Genomic DNA, 15078 nt, shown 5'->3' on the forward strand with positions numbered 1-15078 from the left:
TTGGCTAAGTTCTGGATCTTCGCAATCCTACCTACAGCACCTTTAATAAGAGAGGAGGAAGACAGTGCAGATATGTGTGGGTTTTGGAATAGGTGTGTTTGCATAAGTAGCTCTGGTGATGAAGACATGTTTGAGTTAATCACGTGTTTTATGTCGAGTTTATGTCTTTCTTATATCATGTCTGATCAATAGTAGCCATGACTCTTTGGGAAACACTTAAAGTTACCATTAGATGACTTATTTCTTTTGAAACCTCAAGGAAAAAAAACTATATTTAAAAGACTGACAGAAATTGACAAGATAGAGCACATAACATAACTTTAAATTTGAGGAAGATCGTGGCCAGGATGGCTCGGTCGGTGGAGCGTGCGCACATGTGCAGAGGTTCATGCCTCGACCAGAGGGTCCAGGGTTTGAGTCCGACCTGGGACGATTTCCTGCATGTCTTCCCCCTCTCTCTCCCCCTTCATTGCTTTCCTATCAGTAAAGGCGGAAAATTGGCCAAAATATAATCTTAAAAAAAAAAAAAAATGGTGAGCATATGTAACATCTGCAGACATACAAAAAGCCTCTTGGAGGTATGTCCTAAACTCAACAGGAAGTCAGCCATTTTGAATAAAATGTGCATTTTTCAGCAGTTCAAGGCGCTGTACTGTAATAGTAAACTGTAATGACTTTTGCGAAGAATGTTGCAACGGCAAATTTCACCCTGCTTCACGCAACTTTTTCTTGCATAACAGGTTTTATAAATGAGGCCCCAGGCCTGGGGATATCTAACTGCAAATATTGACTCATAGCACCACCTGCAGGCAACAGGAAGTCAGCGTTATATTCAAGGCACTGTACTTTCATGATCTCCACCTACAGATTTTTCCCAATTGACTTAAAAGGTTTTCTGTGCAATCTAAACACGCTAAAGATGAAAAGTTATTAAAAACTTGAGTTTTTGTCAAACAACGCTGCTGCTGCGCGATGGCAATTTTGAGCATTATGCCATTAAACAGGAAATTGTACAAATTCCAGTGTCCAAACTGCCCAAAATGTTTATTGGTGACAGTTTGCAACGCCCACTTTACTTTAGCCATGCCCCTTTCATAACTAATGAACCATTTGATGTAGACTCTTTTGTGAGGCAACATTACACTCAGCAGAGTTCCTTTACATTGGTGACGGTTTTCCACAGCCCTTTTAATAACTCGTGAACTGTTTCTAACACTTGTGGACACAGGAAGTGGACGTTTTGCCTTGAAACAGGAAGTTGGTGTAACTCAAGTGTGCATTGTCCAATCTGCCTGAAGTTTCACATGCTTGATAAAAGTCCAGGCCTGAGGACATCTACTTGCTAAATTTGAGTTTTGTGTTTCTGGTGCTGGTTGTAGAAATGCATGGCAACGTCAACCGGCATCCCACCAGTAGCCCTGATGTGCAGGGAGGTGCAAAGGCCTGGTCATTGTTGCTTGCAGCCCTAAATAGGGCCCGAGCACTGACAAAGGCGAAGGCCCCCGACATTGAGAATCATCGTGCGTGTTCCTGCACCCTTGCCGTAGATTCTGTGTGCCCTGTCAATTTCGATGGTAGCCCTGTTCTATGGGGATGGAATCCATTTTGGCAACTGTTTTTGCAAAAATCCAACTGGGTCATCTTTCCCGCTGCCCTCCTTCAGTCCGATGATCCGGACGTTATTTCTTCTCGATCTACCTTCCAGTTCAGCCAACTTCAGCTCAAATTTCCTCTGGTCATCAATACAGGCTTTCACCGTGTTTCTCATCTGTCTGCTGTCCTTCTGCACCTCGTCTAGTCGCTGTATTAAATCTCTTACTGTAGTTCCCTGCCTCTCCAGCTCTGTCCTGATGTGTTGAAGCGAGGTGTCAATTTCTGCTAACGCCTCCTTCACTGCGATGCGGACCGCTGATTGAAGCCCGCTTTGTTGCCTGTCCAGAACCCTGGCCATGGCCGCCTCCATACGTATGTCCGCGTTAGCATCTGAAACCTCGCTAGCCGTCGCCACGCTAGCAGAGTTAGCAGAATTCTTTGCTCGGTTAAACTGCAGCGGGGTCTGCTTTTTCGCTTTCAAATTAAAAAAGAATAGACCTGGTTAACAATGATAATGCGGAGATGGGGCAAAGAGCCTCAGCCTTGAGCAGCCATGCGAGTCGTCGGTCACGTGATCTCTCTCTGCTATGTTAATTTTAATGGGATGGTCATTCTATTTCTATGATCAAACTCCAAATGTTACATGATTCATACTGAATTTAGCATGTGAAACATTAGATGGGAGTATATTTAATCCATGCACACATTCAACAGAAGCACAAGGACTATACCAATGTATTTTAGTTCTTTTTAATTTGTCTTTCCACAGATGACGCATCAAGCAAATATTCTTACCAGGCTCTAAGAGAAACCGGCAGGATTCGAGAAGACCAACGATTACACCACTGCACGGCAATCTCATTGAACCACTTTGGCAATAACTGTCTGTAAGCCCTGGACAAACAATCACTGTCTGAAAAAAAACACCTACAGAAGAAAATGTGTAAACAGCCACAGAGAGACAGATGCAACCACATCGCTATATAATATGACTAAACTGTGCTGAAACCACCAAACAGTACGCCATCTTGGCTAACTATGAACGCTACCACAGCAAATCAGTCGGACTGCCTCGAGGTAAAGGTCCCAGTTTCTCTCTTCTTCATTATCGGTGTGGTAAGCCTGGCAGAGAACCTGCTGGTTGTGGTGGCCGTCATACGAAACAGGAACCTCCACTCACCCATGTACTGCTTCATCTGCAGCCTGGCAGCCTTTAACACCATTGCCAGCCTCACCAAAACCTGGGAGAACCTGATGATTGTATTTGCCAATGTGGGACAGCTGGAGAAGAAAGGTTTCTCTGAGAAGAACCTGGACGATGTGATGGACTCCCTGCTGTGTATGTCATTTATGGGCTCCATTTTCAGTTTCCTGGCTATTGCTGTTGACCGGTATGTATGTATAGCTTGGATTTGCACACACAAATGTTTTAAGTGCTCATATTACGCTCATTTTCAGGTTCATAATTGTATTTAGAGGTTGTACCAGAACAGGTTTATGGGGTTTAATTTTCAGAAACCACTATATATTTGTTGTACTGCACATTGCTGCAGATTCTCTTTTCACTCTGTGTGTTGAGCTCTCTGTTTTAGCTACAGAGTGAGACATCTCACTTCTATACCATCTTTGTTGGGAGTCGCACATGCACACTAAGAACTGCTAGCTAGTCAGTTGCAGAGTATGAGGGAGTGCCATGCTAGCAGCTAGGCGAGCATTACAACGTGTGTTACAAAGTGACGCACGTTCGTCACGGAAGTAAAGGCTGGACTACAATTGAACAGTTTGGAGCAGTTTGTGAACAGTGTTTTCTCTGGAAGATGGTAAGTCCCTTTGGGGTGGACTTTGGGCTTTTTCATATTGTTAACCTATAATGTGCACAAAAAGATATATAACACAATAAAGGAAAGGGGAAAAGACAAAAAGCACAATATGAGCACTTCAGATTAACGTTTTACAGAATTTTTATACCACATATTTGACAGTATGAGGGATGAATTGGAATCTGTGATAATATTAATATGTTCCATCCCAGCCCACTAATCCACCACAATCCCCATGAACAAAGTCATTATGATGCTTTAAGATATTTAGTTCCGTTTTAATTCAAATTTAAAAATGGCTTCAGCGACTATAAAGGAAACCAGAACCATGGCGGGCATACTGTAGGCAGTAAAACAAAGTTGATGTTATGTGTTAACATCCTAGGCTCCTCCAGGCACATGTCTAAGTGTCCTTTAGCAAGACACTGAATCCCAAGTTGCTCCCCGGATGCTGTATGTGGATGTCCACTGCTCCCTAATGCTTAGAATGGGTTAAATGTTTGTATGTGATGGATAATAAAGTTTCTGCTAGTTCTTCTCAAACTTTTAGAAACTATTTAGATGAATGTGTTAACATCACATTAAACTCAGTCATTAAAGGGATATATTTTACCATTGGAAAGATGAATATATCTTTAAATTGGGTCACTTATGTAGTAGAACTGTAAAACAAATATTAGAAATTGGTGGCTTCTAGGCCAAGAAAAGCCAGAAAATGTGTTTTTTTGCTCATGTGGATGAAAGACACCAAATCCCAGAATGCACTTGCTTCGCTGCTTTAGCGTCTACTCCCAAGCCACGCCTACCATTTACAGACAGACAGACAGTGAGACAGTCAACTCAACTCAAGTGTGTTTTATTGTCATTTCAATCATATACACGAAACGTTTCACCGTGGCTCAAGTGGTTACACAATTAAAATATATAAAAACGACATTATATAAAAACGACATACGAAACAGGCTACATTTAGTGCACACACATTATATGCTCTGTAAAGTTCAGCTAACACATAGCTACTAGCATTAGCGCTTGGTGGGCTGCCAACACTGTAAACACAGCCGTAAATTTGCATGGAATGTAGAATGGTCGGCATTTAACAGTCACAAACTCCACCAGCAGTTAGCAGTTAGATGGATACAAGCACCCCATTTCTGCACCAGACAGTCCGTGTTAACACAGCCCTCCTCCACTAGTCTTACCCAGCGACAGAGCAGCAGGCCTGGTAGCTGGATAGTCCGGTACACTGTTGTTCAGCAATGTTTCCACAACAACAAAAACACAGCAGTCTCTGAACTCGCGTTGGGAGTTTCGTTGAAGTTGGATGTAGTCCAGTTTGTTGTCTAATGAGCGGACACTTGCTGATGATGTCCCTTTACCGGCCAGAGGTATCGAGCAACACCGCTAGTCTCCATAGCAGGCGGACGAAGCTTGCGTAGTATTCCGTCTGTAATAAAGTGTCCTGCATATTCTCCGATCTGTACCAATGTATCCCGGTGGTACACGTGTGCGGTAGTTTGAATGCACATAATTGTTGTTCTAAAATTTCCTTCGGGATGAATGACTCTATCTATCTATCTATCTATCTGTATAAAAGTTTTCTGCTGAGAAGCCAGTAGCGAAGATTCAAGATGGCTGATGCTCGTTTTGCTTCGGAAATCTTCGGAGAAAGACGACAGTCCAACCCTCTATGGGCGGGTTGAACATATGTGGAAGTAGCTCCTACTACTGGCTGTAGTCCATTGTCTCTGGGCAAAAAATCTTCAGATGACGCAAAAATCGTCGTTTTATGTCATTGGAAGATTTTTTCCGGACCCACAATACAGAGATCTCTCATCTCAGGGGGACATGAGGGAGGGAAGCACGGTCATTCAAAAATACTACCATGTTTCTGCTGATACAAAGCTTAATGCTAAATCGGTGAAGTATCCCTTTAAGTGGTTGGTTTTTACATTCGTTGTCATGAGAACATTGTAATTGTGAATATTTAGAGTTTTTTGATTTTACCATCAAATGCTTTTATAACAGAGTCATGAATAAGTCCCTTGACTAATAGCTTCGTTAATGCTTAATGGCGAGCAAATTTGCGTTTATGGCAAGGACATGTCCCGCCCTAGTCTGCCTCTGATTGGCTTACCCTTGTATTCTTCCCTAACCAATCTCACTACTCATGCCTAAACCTAACCAATCTACCTTTATTGTTTGCTTTGGCTCTGGAGCCACTTGCAGAGACCTGCATAAGCATACTAAGACCCAGAAGCCTCATGACCTTTTCAATATTTCAACAACACCGTATGTAAACATTCTGGTGCCGTCAGGGCTGAACAACTGGATCCAAAAATCCCCACCTGTCAAACAAAAATGTTATCCTGTCAAACAATTTTAAATATGTCAAGGGAACCTCGAGTTTAGGAACACAAACCATTTTTATAACATTGACCTTCTATTCAGAGATTGAGAGTCACCCACAATAGATTTTATTTAATAATGGATCCAAATGAACTTTAACTAGTTCTTTTAACGTGGGAGGAAATAAGATACCCAGATATACGACACCTTGTCAATTATCCCGATTAGACAGGGTATTGATTTGCTAGGCTCCGACACAAAAAGTTAAATATCATTCGCATAAAGCACCGCAGCCTCTGGGTGCTTACACAGCACATTAATCCACAAAATGCCACCAAACCCATACATTTCCAAAATGTTTAACATATAGCCCCATTCAACCATATCAAATGCTTTTGGCATCAAGGGAAATAGCAGCTATTGGAGATTGTCTATCAGCTCAGACCATGCAATGTTAATGAGAGGCCTAAATCTGACGAGCTACACCCGCGAATAAACCCCACCTGATCAGGAATTAAATAAAGAAGTAATAACCTTATTTAATCTATTTGCCAACATGGTTTGAAATAATCCTAACATCTAAACTGCATTAAGGAAATTGGGTGGTAATTCTTACAGTCTCCTGGGTCTTTACCTTTCTTAGGAAACAAAGTTATCAAAGCCTGCCAAATGTTGGTGGCTGTATGCCCTTTTCCGGTGTGTCTCTACAGTATATACCTCTAATAGAAGTGAAGCCAATTCAGTTGCAAAAAATTCTGCTGTGAAGCCATCGGGTCCTAGGGGCCTTACCCGCAGGCAGGGCCCCCAATACCTCTTTAATTACCTCTATGGGTAAATCCGCATCAAGGCGTTCTCTTTGCTCTTTTGTCAGTTTGGGAAGCCCCAATAGCCATTGAAGCCATGAAGGAACACATTTCTTCATCAGTAGAGGTTGATAATGACCTATAGAGATCAGTGTTAAATTCTTAAAAATCTTGTTAATATCTACAATTGCTGTGATGGGCGTGAGGGCTGGGTTCAGTAATAAACAGAGGTTAATGAACTATTTATTGAAAACAATGACTAGGCTAATAACTAGAACTAATAACATTAACAGATAATTTTGAAATAAATAACTATTTAGATATTAAACGTATCAGACTAAAAGATGATAAAGATACAGATGGAGTGTAGCCATGATGCGCTTTGTCAATTAAATCTGGTTGGTTTGTCAAATGTTATGGTTCAGCAGATAACATACCTGATTAGAGCCCAAATAGGCTATTACATGTAACTTAACCTTAATACTATGATCCATTCAAAAAGTTACATGTTATTAAAAATCTCAACACTGTCTCCTCCGAATTCCTGTTAAATCATATAAGACTAAGGCTTATATGTTAGGTTATAGGTTATCTAAAGTTATTTTTATATATTATATTTTATATATATTTTTGTTTGTTATATCATTGTTTTCAAGTGTTTTAATACGTGTTTGGGGATCCTAAACACACAGTTTTGTAGGCTACTATACATGCCCTGTTGCATTCATTAAGATCCCATCTGAAGATTTCTGTCATTCAAACAATGTATGGAAATGTTGGGATCTAACTGCAGAAATAGTAGAAGCAAATTACCTTCTGTTCTTTGTATTTAGCGAGTAATTTTCCTTCTTTTGTCTCCCGATTCAGAACAATTTTGTCTTGCCCTGAATAAATTGAATTCAACCTTCTGAGATATATAATAATTATTATTATTATATTGGTATTTTAATTGAATCAGGTTTCTCAGGCCATCCTGCGGCATTCTTTGCTTCAAGGGGGGGAGGGGCTGGAGACTGCTGGTCTGTGTCCACTGTAAAAAATACACTGTTGATTGGGAAAATAATTTAATTCGGATTTTATCTACTTGGGCAGATCTCGAACTACCTGGGCGGTGCACCCAAGTAAAACCTATGTATGGGAAACACTGGGATCTAACTGCAGAAATAGTGGAAGCCAATTCCTTTCTGTTCTATGTATTTAGCGAGTAATCTTCCTGCTTTTGTCTCCCGATTCAAAACAATTTTGTCTTGCCCTGAATAAATTGAATTCAACCTTCTAAGATAGAATATTATTATATTGGTATTTTAATTGAGTCACGTTTCTCAGGCTATCCTACGACATTCTTTGCTTAATCTCTGTTTCAGTGTGTTTGACTTTACTTTCTAATTCTAGCTCTTAAGCGTGTTATATAATGCACCCCCTGATCGCAGTCTTTAAGGCCTCTCATGCCACCCCTGAAGACAACACCGAGGACCAATTGATCGCCAAGTCATTTTTTAACTCGGACCTAGTCTCGCATTGCCAGACCTTCCTCCACAGTGCTGCGGAGGAGGGTCTGGTCCACACAGCATTCCAGGATGGGAGAAAAACGTGCTCTGGTTTATTGCCATGTCTTTAAACCAATTACAATCATCATGGGTGGCACTAAGCGCTGGACGGAACCCCGGTGCCCCAGCAAAATAGCCTTGGGAAGGAACTTGTTTTGGTGGAACATGTGTACATTCAAAAGTTGTTTTAGTCGTGCAACAGAAAACTTAGATTGGACAGATAGTCTAATTACCTGTCTTATTTACCCTGCAGAAATCTGAGGAGCAGTTAACCATAGTCCTCATAAATCGACCAGAGTTTAAAACTTAGCTATGAGCTTAGCTTTGGTAAAAAGTTGCGATAAAAGTTGCGATGTCTTTTGTATGTTTGTTGCAATGAAGTTGCGAGAGACAATGAAAGTTGTAAAAAAATGCAATGCTTTTTAATAGTTCTTTAAAAATAAAAAGGAAACTTGTTTTGGTGAGAATAAAATTACTCTGGGCTTAGATTTCCTATGTAACCTTACCAAAAAGGCTCAGGATGCTGCAAATGTTGGTATAATATGAAAATGGCTGGTGGATTTAAGACAAAATATAATAATTTATTGAATGAATCAAATCTGAACATATGTGTCAGTGGCTTGTTGATCTTTACATTGTTAGTTAATTTCCTAACCTGGCCTGGGACACACATTCATATGGTTTGATAAAGTAACATTACTTATTGGACTTACTTATCATTGCACTTACAATAACGAGCGTAGCTGTCCTCAATTTAGGTCATCGTTTCGTCTCATCTCCGTTTTTTCCTGCATCCACCGTGTGTTTGTGTTTGTGTTTGTGTTTGTGTGTGTTTGTGTGTGTGCGCGCGCATCAGTCGCGGGCAAGAGTGTATGTAGTGTATGAGACCTCCCGTCTCATGCCTCCCCTCTCATGCCCCCCTGGCTGGTGCCATCCCCGAGCTTCGACTTTTCAAAATATAAGCTCACGCTATGTCTTTGTACTTTTCAAAATCAAAGCTTGCGCTATGTCTTCGTACTTTGGTGTTTTGGATGTTTTTGAACTAAACAGTACGGCAATTATGCTAATGAATACAATTATTTTTTCAGCAGATGTCTTAGTTACAACACGATGGAGTTAGCAAAGCAGTTTTGTGTTTATAGCCTATGTGGGGGCGGGATTTATTCAGTTTGATAAATAAATTATCAGTCTAAATTGGCTTGCTGACTAACAGGGAGGGAATAGAAATCCTGTATGATTTTTTTGTTTTGTATTGTTTTAAATGTTTTATGATTTCAGGAAGTTGGAGGTTAACCAATATTTTATATTAATCCTATTTTTTTTGTCAAATTTCATATCCATAAATGCAGCTTTCGAAATTATAGAAGAAAAAACAAGATTTAGCCTATAATAAAATATTGGTTATAACCTCCTCTTAACTAAATTTAATAAATGGGAAGCATATTTCGTGATCACAGAACGATTACGGTAGCGAGTAGTATTGATATCCGAATCCGCGCAGGGACGTTGGTCAAGGTGGTGGATGGGTCAAACAACACAGGACTTTCACCCCGGAGACCGGGGATCGCACCCTGCGTGTTGAAGTTCCTTTCCGTACCGTCCCGTTTTTGTTGCGTGCCACAAAGACCGCGGATGGTGTCCCTGCGCCTGGGAATCACGTCCCGCATGTAGCGTTTAATTTCCCTGTTGTGGCGTTTCATTTCCCCATTGTTGTGTCCAGTATGATAATAACTCTTTTGAGCCATTGCAACCCATGCTTGGGTTAGGTTTGGGTTGTTGCAAATTTGATTCGTCAAGTCAATTCTGCGACTTTTGTCCTGTGGGTCAAAATTGATTGTTCATAAAACATAAAGTATAAATTATCACCCTATTCTGTTTAGCCAACTTCATTTCAACTCATTACCAGTGTACATTACTCATGTGCTGTAAGTACAGGCGTACATTCATTTCAACATCTGGACCCCAGTAGCTTTAACTATGGTTACTTGTTGTTGCTCTTGAATAAAACCAATTTTTTTAAATGGCCTCATTTGAACATGTGCCTTTAAGCCTGAAGATAAGTCTTTGACAACTGAAATAGAATTGTCATGGGCTTGTGGCTTGAGGAGCTCATGACAATAATAATAGTAATAATTAGGGCTGTCAAACGATTACATTTTCTTAATCGCGATTAATCGTTGAATTTCTATAGTTAATCGCGATTAATCGCATGTTTTATAACATGATTAAAATTCTATTATTTTGCATTTCAGAACTGCTTTTAAGTACATATTAGCAATGGAAATAAATTCTTACCAGTGTATCTTGATTGGGAATCAAATTAATGCAAAGAAAATGACTTTATGAACTTGATTTTAAGATTTGTATTTGTTTATTATATATTTAATCTAGTCACACATTTGAATCTAGAGTCGATATTAGGGTTGGGTATTGTTTGGTTTAGATACCGGTGCTAAAGCGGTACTTTTAAAACGGTACCGGTGCCTGAACCGATACTTTTTAAGAAAGTAAAAAAAAAGAAGGGTACTAAACAGTTGGCGACATTAAAGAATGGCTTGTTCATTGCTAAGGCCATATTGTCAAAATTAAATGTTTAATAATAATGTAACCACTATAACAATAACTTATTTCACTAGTAAATAGCTGTTGAATGACAAAAACAACCACCAGATGGGAAAAGGGCATTTAACAACAACTTTGAATGCACCATGAGGCTGTAAATTACCAGTTTCATTGAACGCAACCGTCTGTGTTTTTCCGACAACAGCAGCTGCAGATTGTTACATCCCGGTGTCGGAATCCTCTACAGTGAAATACAGACAAACTTTACACCGTTTAGCGTTAGCTGTCAGCATTGTAACCGTGTTTAATCCAGCTACTAGCTAGCGGTAGACTAACGTTAGCTGCTGTCGAGTGTAGTGTTAACTAGCTAGCGGTAGCTAACGTTAGCTGCTGTCGAGTATAGTGTTAACTAGCTAGCGGTAGGCTAACGTTAGCTGCTGTTGAGTATAGTGTTAACTAGCTAGCGGTAGGCTAACGTTAGCTGCTGTCGAGTATAGTGTTAACTAGTGTCACGTGCAGCAATGTTTCTGTTGCCTGTAACATCTGTTTCAGAGCATCAGAGAGAAGTGCAGACATATCAGTGGCACCAGAATGAGGCACCGAAATCAGCGTTGCTATTCCTGCAGCAGCAGGATGTGTTACGAGGAAGTACAGCAAAATAGTAGCCTGTTAGGCACGACGCAAAGCCGAGTGAAGTGAAAATAAATTAATAAATGGCGGCATGCGATTAATATGATTAAAAAAAATTAACGCATTATGCTCGGCCCTTAATCGCATCACGATTAACGCGTTAATGCTGACAGCCCTAGTAATAATAATAATATTTTTTTTTAAACATGGTTAATATTATATGTGTGGGTCTACATAACGTACATACCGTATATCTGGCAGGATTTCTCCTATGGTTATTTCACTGATTTTACTTAGCTGTGTTGTAATTGTGTAACATTAAATGTTACACAATTACACAATTACATTGTGCTAGTTGGATATCATTACATCTGAACACAACAAAGATACATCTGTGAAATCATTTCAACAACAACATAGACCTGAGGAAAACTGCAGAGTCAGGTGTCAATTATCTGTGGGTTTTAGTCATTAATCCTTCAAACTGTCATGTCATTTGGGTCTGGTTAAACACTGGTGTTGTCCTTAAATGTCAGAACCACTAACAACACGTTGCCTGGCCATGACATGTAGGCTACAGCGCAAGTTTGTTTACTTTTTCTCTTGTTCTCTACTGCTGTCAATCAAACACAAGGCCTTTTTTTAACAATAAAATATATCAACAATACATTTAAAAAACATTCCACACCATTTTGACTACAAAATGGGGTGACTAGATCTAATTTCAGTTGGACCTTAATAAAAAATATATATTAGTGTAGCTTTAAAGCAAAAGTGTAACTCAACACTAAAGGATTAACTAAAGAGATGATGAAATGATTTGTTTTCACTTCCAGTTACATCACCATTTTCCATGCTCTTCGATACCATAACATCATGACAATGCAGCGCACAAAGGCCATCTTGGGTGTCATCTGGATATCATGTGGGGTGTCAGCCGTGCTCATGGTGAGGTTCTTCGACTCCAAGTTAATCATGATCTGCTTTGTTGTTTTCTTTGTTGTCTCCTTGGCAATTATCTGCTTCCTCTACATCTACATGTTCATGCTGGCACGCATCCATGCCAGGAAGATCGCTGCTCTGTCCACCAGTGGCGGAGGGAAGTGTCGGCGTCAGCAGTGGTGGGGAAGCAGCATGAGAGGGTCCCTGACTCTCACCATCCTGTTTGGGGTATTTGCGATGTGTTGGACACCGTTTTTCCTCCACCTCATCATCATCATGGTGTGCCCCATGAACCCGTACTGTGAGTGTTACCGTTCGCTGTTCCAACTGCACGTGGTGCTGCTGATGAGCCACGCCCTCATCGACCCAGCCATCTATGCCTTCCGCAGCGCTGAGCTCAGGCACACCTTCAGGAAGATGCTGCATTGGTCAGACTGGAACTGGTGCTCATAGCAAAAATCAATTTGTACCCTTTTTATCCACAAAGAGTGCACATTTGCCTACGGAGCCCCCCCTGGGGTCAGCTGATAAAAACCTAAACCGTGCGCACAGATTCATAATCCGTGCTCTCGGTTTTATAAACCGTGCGCACAGATTCATAATCCGTGCTCTCGGTTTTATAAACCGTGCACACAGATTCACAATCCGTACTCTCGGTTTTATAAATATAAGCAAAATTAGAAAGATATTCACAGATTCGAACTTCTGGGATCAATTCTCTATAGTGAAATGTTATTAAATCATAAACGACGCATCTTTCCTAACTTAGTAAGGTTAACAACGAGCTACAAACTCATTTTCATCCAAACTTATCTCAATTATAACTTATCTCCTTGTAGTTGTACTACATCACTTACTTTTAAAAAATAAGTTTGGAGACACTACCTTATTTAATCATTAAATTAATAGATATTTTTGTGTCGGTGTTGTAGTTTGTAGATGGTCCCTAAACACGTCGGGTCTGACTGACTACCGTCTCACCGCCGGCTGCTCGTAGAGACCAATAATGTTATTTCTCTAGGTCGGAGGACGGCTCGTTTTGATGAAAATGAGTTTGTAGCTCATTGTTGACCTTACTAAGTTAGGAAAGATGCGTCTGTGCAATTAGCATGTGGGCTTCACCTCTGTCCAGTGTCACATCAAATTCTATGTTTTCGCTGCTGTTACTGTGGGAACAAAAACTGAGTACTTCATAATCAACAATGAATCATTTGGCATAATTCCACAGATATGTCATGTTGGAGGTGAATGGAGTAAGCAAAATGGAACTATTACTGTTTTTCTTAAATACATAAACCTATAGGGAAAATAATTTGTACCCTTTTTATCCACAAAGAGTGCAGTGTTGCCTACGGAGCCCCCCCTGGGGTCAGCTGATAAAAGACTAAACCGTGCGCACAGATTCATAATCCGTGCTCTCGGTTTTATAAACCGTATCAGATTTTTTCACGGTTTTAACCCAATGATAATTGGGTTAAAAGCATATACTTTTCTTTTGATCTCACAATTAAGCACTTACAATAAACATAAATGGAAGGTAGAAAAAGCAGTTACTACACAAAACAGAAAAAAAACATCCTTTAAATACTGTTGAAAAGCAGTTTCAGCAGATAGTTGCATTTTGTGATGAAGTGTAATGGCAAAATTATATTTAAGCATGATTCCTTATATTCTTGTCTTATTTCTGTTTTACTTTGTCTCACAATGCTGAAAGTGAGTTTTTCTTATTCTCACATGTTGAAAGTAAGAGCCACAAAGTCTGGGAACGTAATGTGTACGCTGAACAGATAGGGACTACAAGGTCACCCTAAACTATCTGTTATTTCTCCCTGAATAGTTGAGACTTCTCACATAGTGAGATAAAGGGATGTCTAAACCTTGGGGTAGAAAGTGGTACAGAGGGGAAGAAGTGAAGTGGCTCCTGAATGTCTGACTATGTTTGATTGTAAGAAATGTTGAGTCATGTTTAGAAAGGGGGGGGCATGTCTTTCTATCTCACTGGAGATGCATATATACTGTGTGCTTTTTGTTATTCATTGAAGAGACCTTTCACACCAGAGCTGCGTGCCTTTTGTGAACCGTGTGCTTCCTGCATTTGCAAATGTAAATAAATATTCAAAGACCAAACTTTGGTTTAATCCTCAAATCGTCCTTATTTGTTTCATCTGGTGTTTTTGATACGCACTCCTGCTGCTAACAAGAAAAACTTCCACTACAGAAGTTCATTCAAGCTAAGAAGCTTGAAAGAAGAAGTGTGTGTTAATAGCACCTACCCCCCCAACTAAGAAGTCGGGGGGTAGGTGCCATTAACACACACTTACAGAGAGTGCTGTGAAGCTAGTTGTACATCATTTTTACATTTCAAGTGTAAACATCTTTACCTAGTTTAATACAGACCATAGACAGGGATGCGGTATGACTAGATCATTAGGAAGCACATTGACAGAATAGAGCAGCAATAAATATGTATTATGTAGATATAAGGCACAGACAGGAGAGTGAATTCAAATCATAGCAGAAATGGCTGTGCTACTGAATGTAGGCAGATTTGAAGAAGCTGCTTATTAACTGTCACACAAATGCAGCAGCAGGGGGAGGCAGGGCATACTGCAGTGGCCAAAATTGGCTGTTGACAGGTGATGCCATCCAAAAGTTTAGTTGCAGGCTACTCTTCCCAACTTACAGATGACAAACAAGGTAACACCCCTCCGAGGCCATAGACAGTCATGTGTGGTTTCTTGGGTTGTTAGAGGTGTAAACACATAATTATGAAAATTATCTGCTCAACAGTGAATCATAAAAATTGATGTAGTTTAAGTAAATATTGGTATT

General features: G+C 40.1%; 1 protein-coding gene across 1 annotated transcript; it reads left to right on the forward strand.

Annotated features, from left to right (window-relative positions):
- Positions 1-2631: 2631 nt before the first annotated feature.
- Positions 2632-12699, forward strand: mc2r (melanocortin 2 receptor). The gene is made up of 2 exons (XM_031278436.1): positions 2632-2984; positions 12141-12699. The coding sequence occupies exons 1-2, from the start codon at positions 2632-2634 to the stop codon at positions 12697-12699; spliced, it is 912 nt and encodes a 303-aa protein (XP_031134296.1).
- The last annotated feature ends 2379 nt before the right edge of the window (positions 12700-15078 follow it).

The sequence above is a fragment of the Sander lucioperca genome, chromosome 10 (assembly GCF_008315115.2).
Source record: "Sander lucioperca isolate FBNREF2018 chromosome 10, SLUC_FBN_1.2, whole genome shotgun sequence".
Lineage (NCBI taxonomy): Eukaryota > Metazoa > Chordata > Actinopteri > Perciformes > Percidae > Sander > Sander lucioperca.

Bases quoted from the DNA above. Each gene is read 5' to 3' on its own strand.
- mc2r (XM_031278436.1), top strand. From the start codon at position 2,632: ATGAACGCTACCACAGCAAATCAGTCGGACTGCCTCGAGGTAAAGGTC. The intron at 2,985-12,140 runs GTATGTATGTAT...TTTCACTTCCAG, and splicing joins CTGGCTATTGCTGTTGACCG to TTACATCACCATTTTCCATG.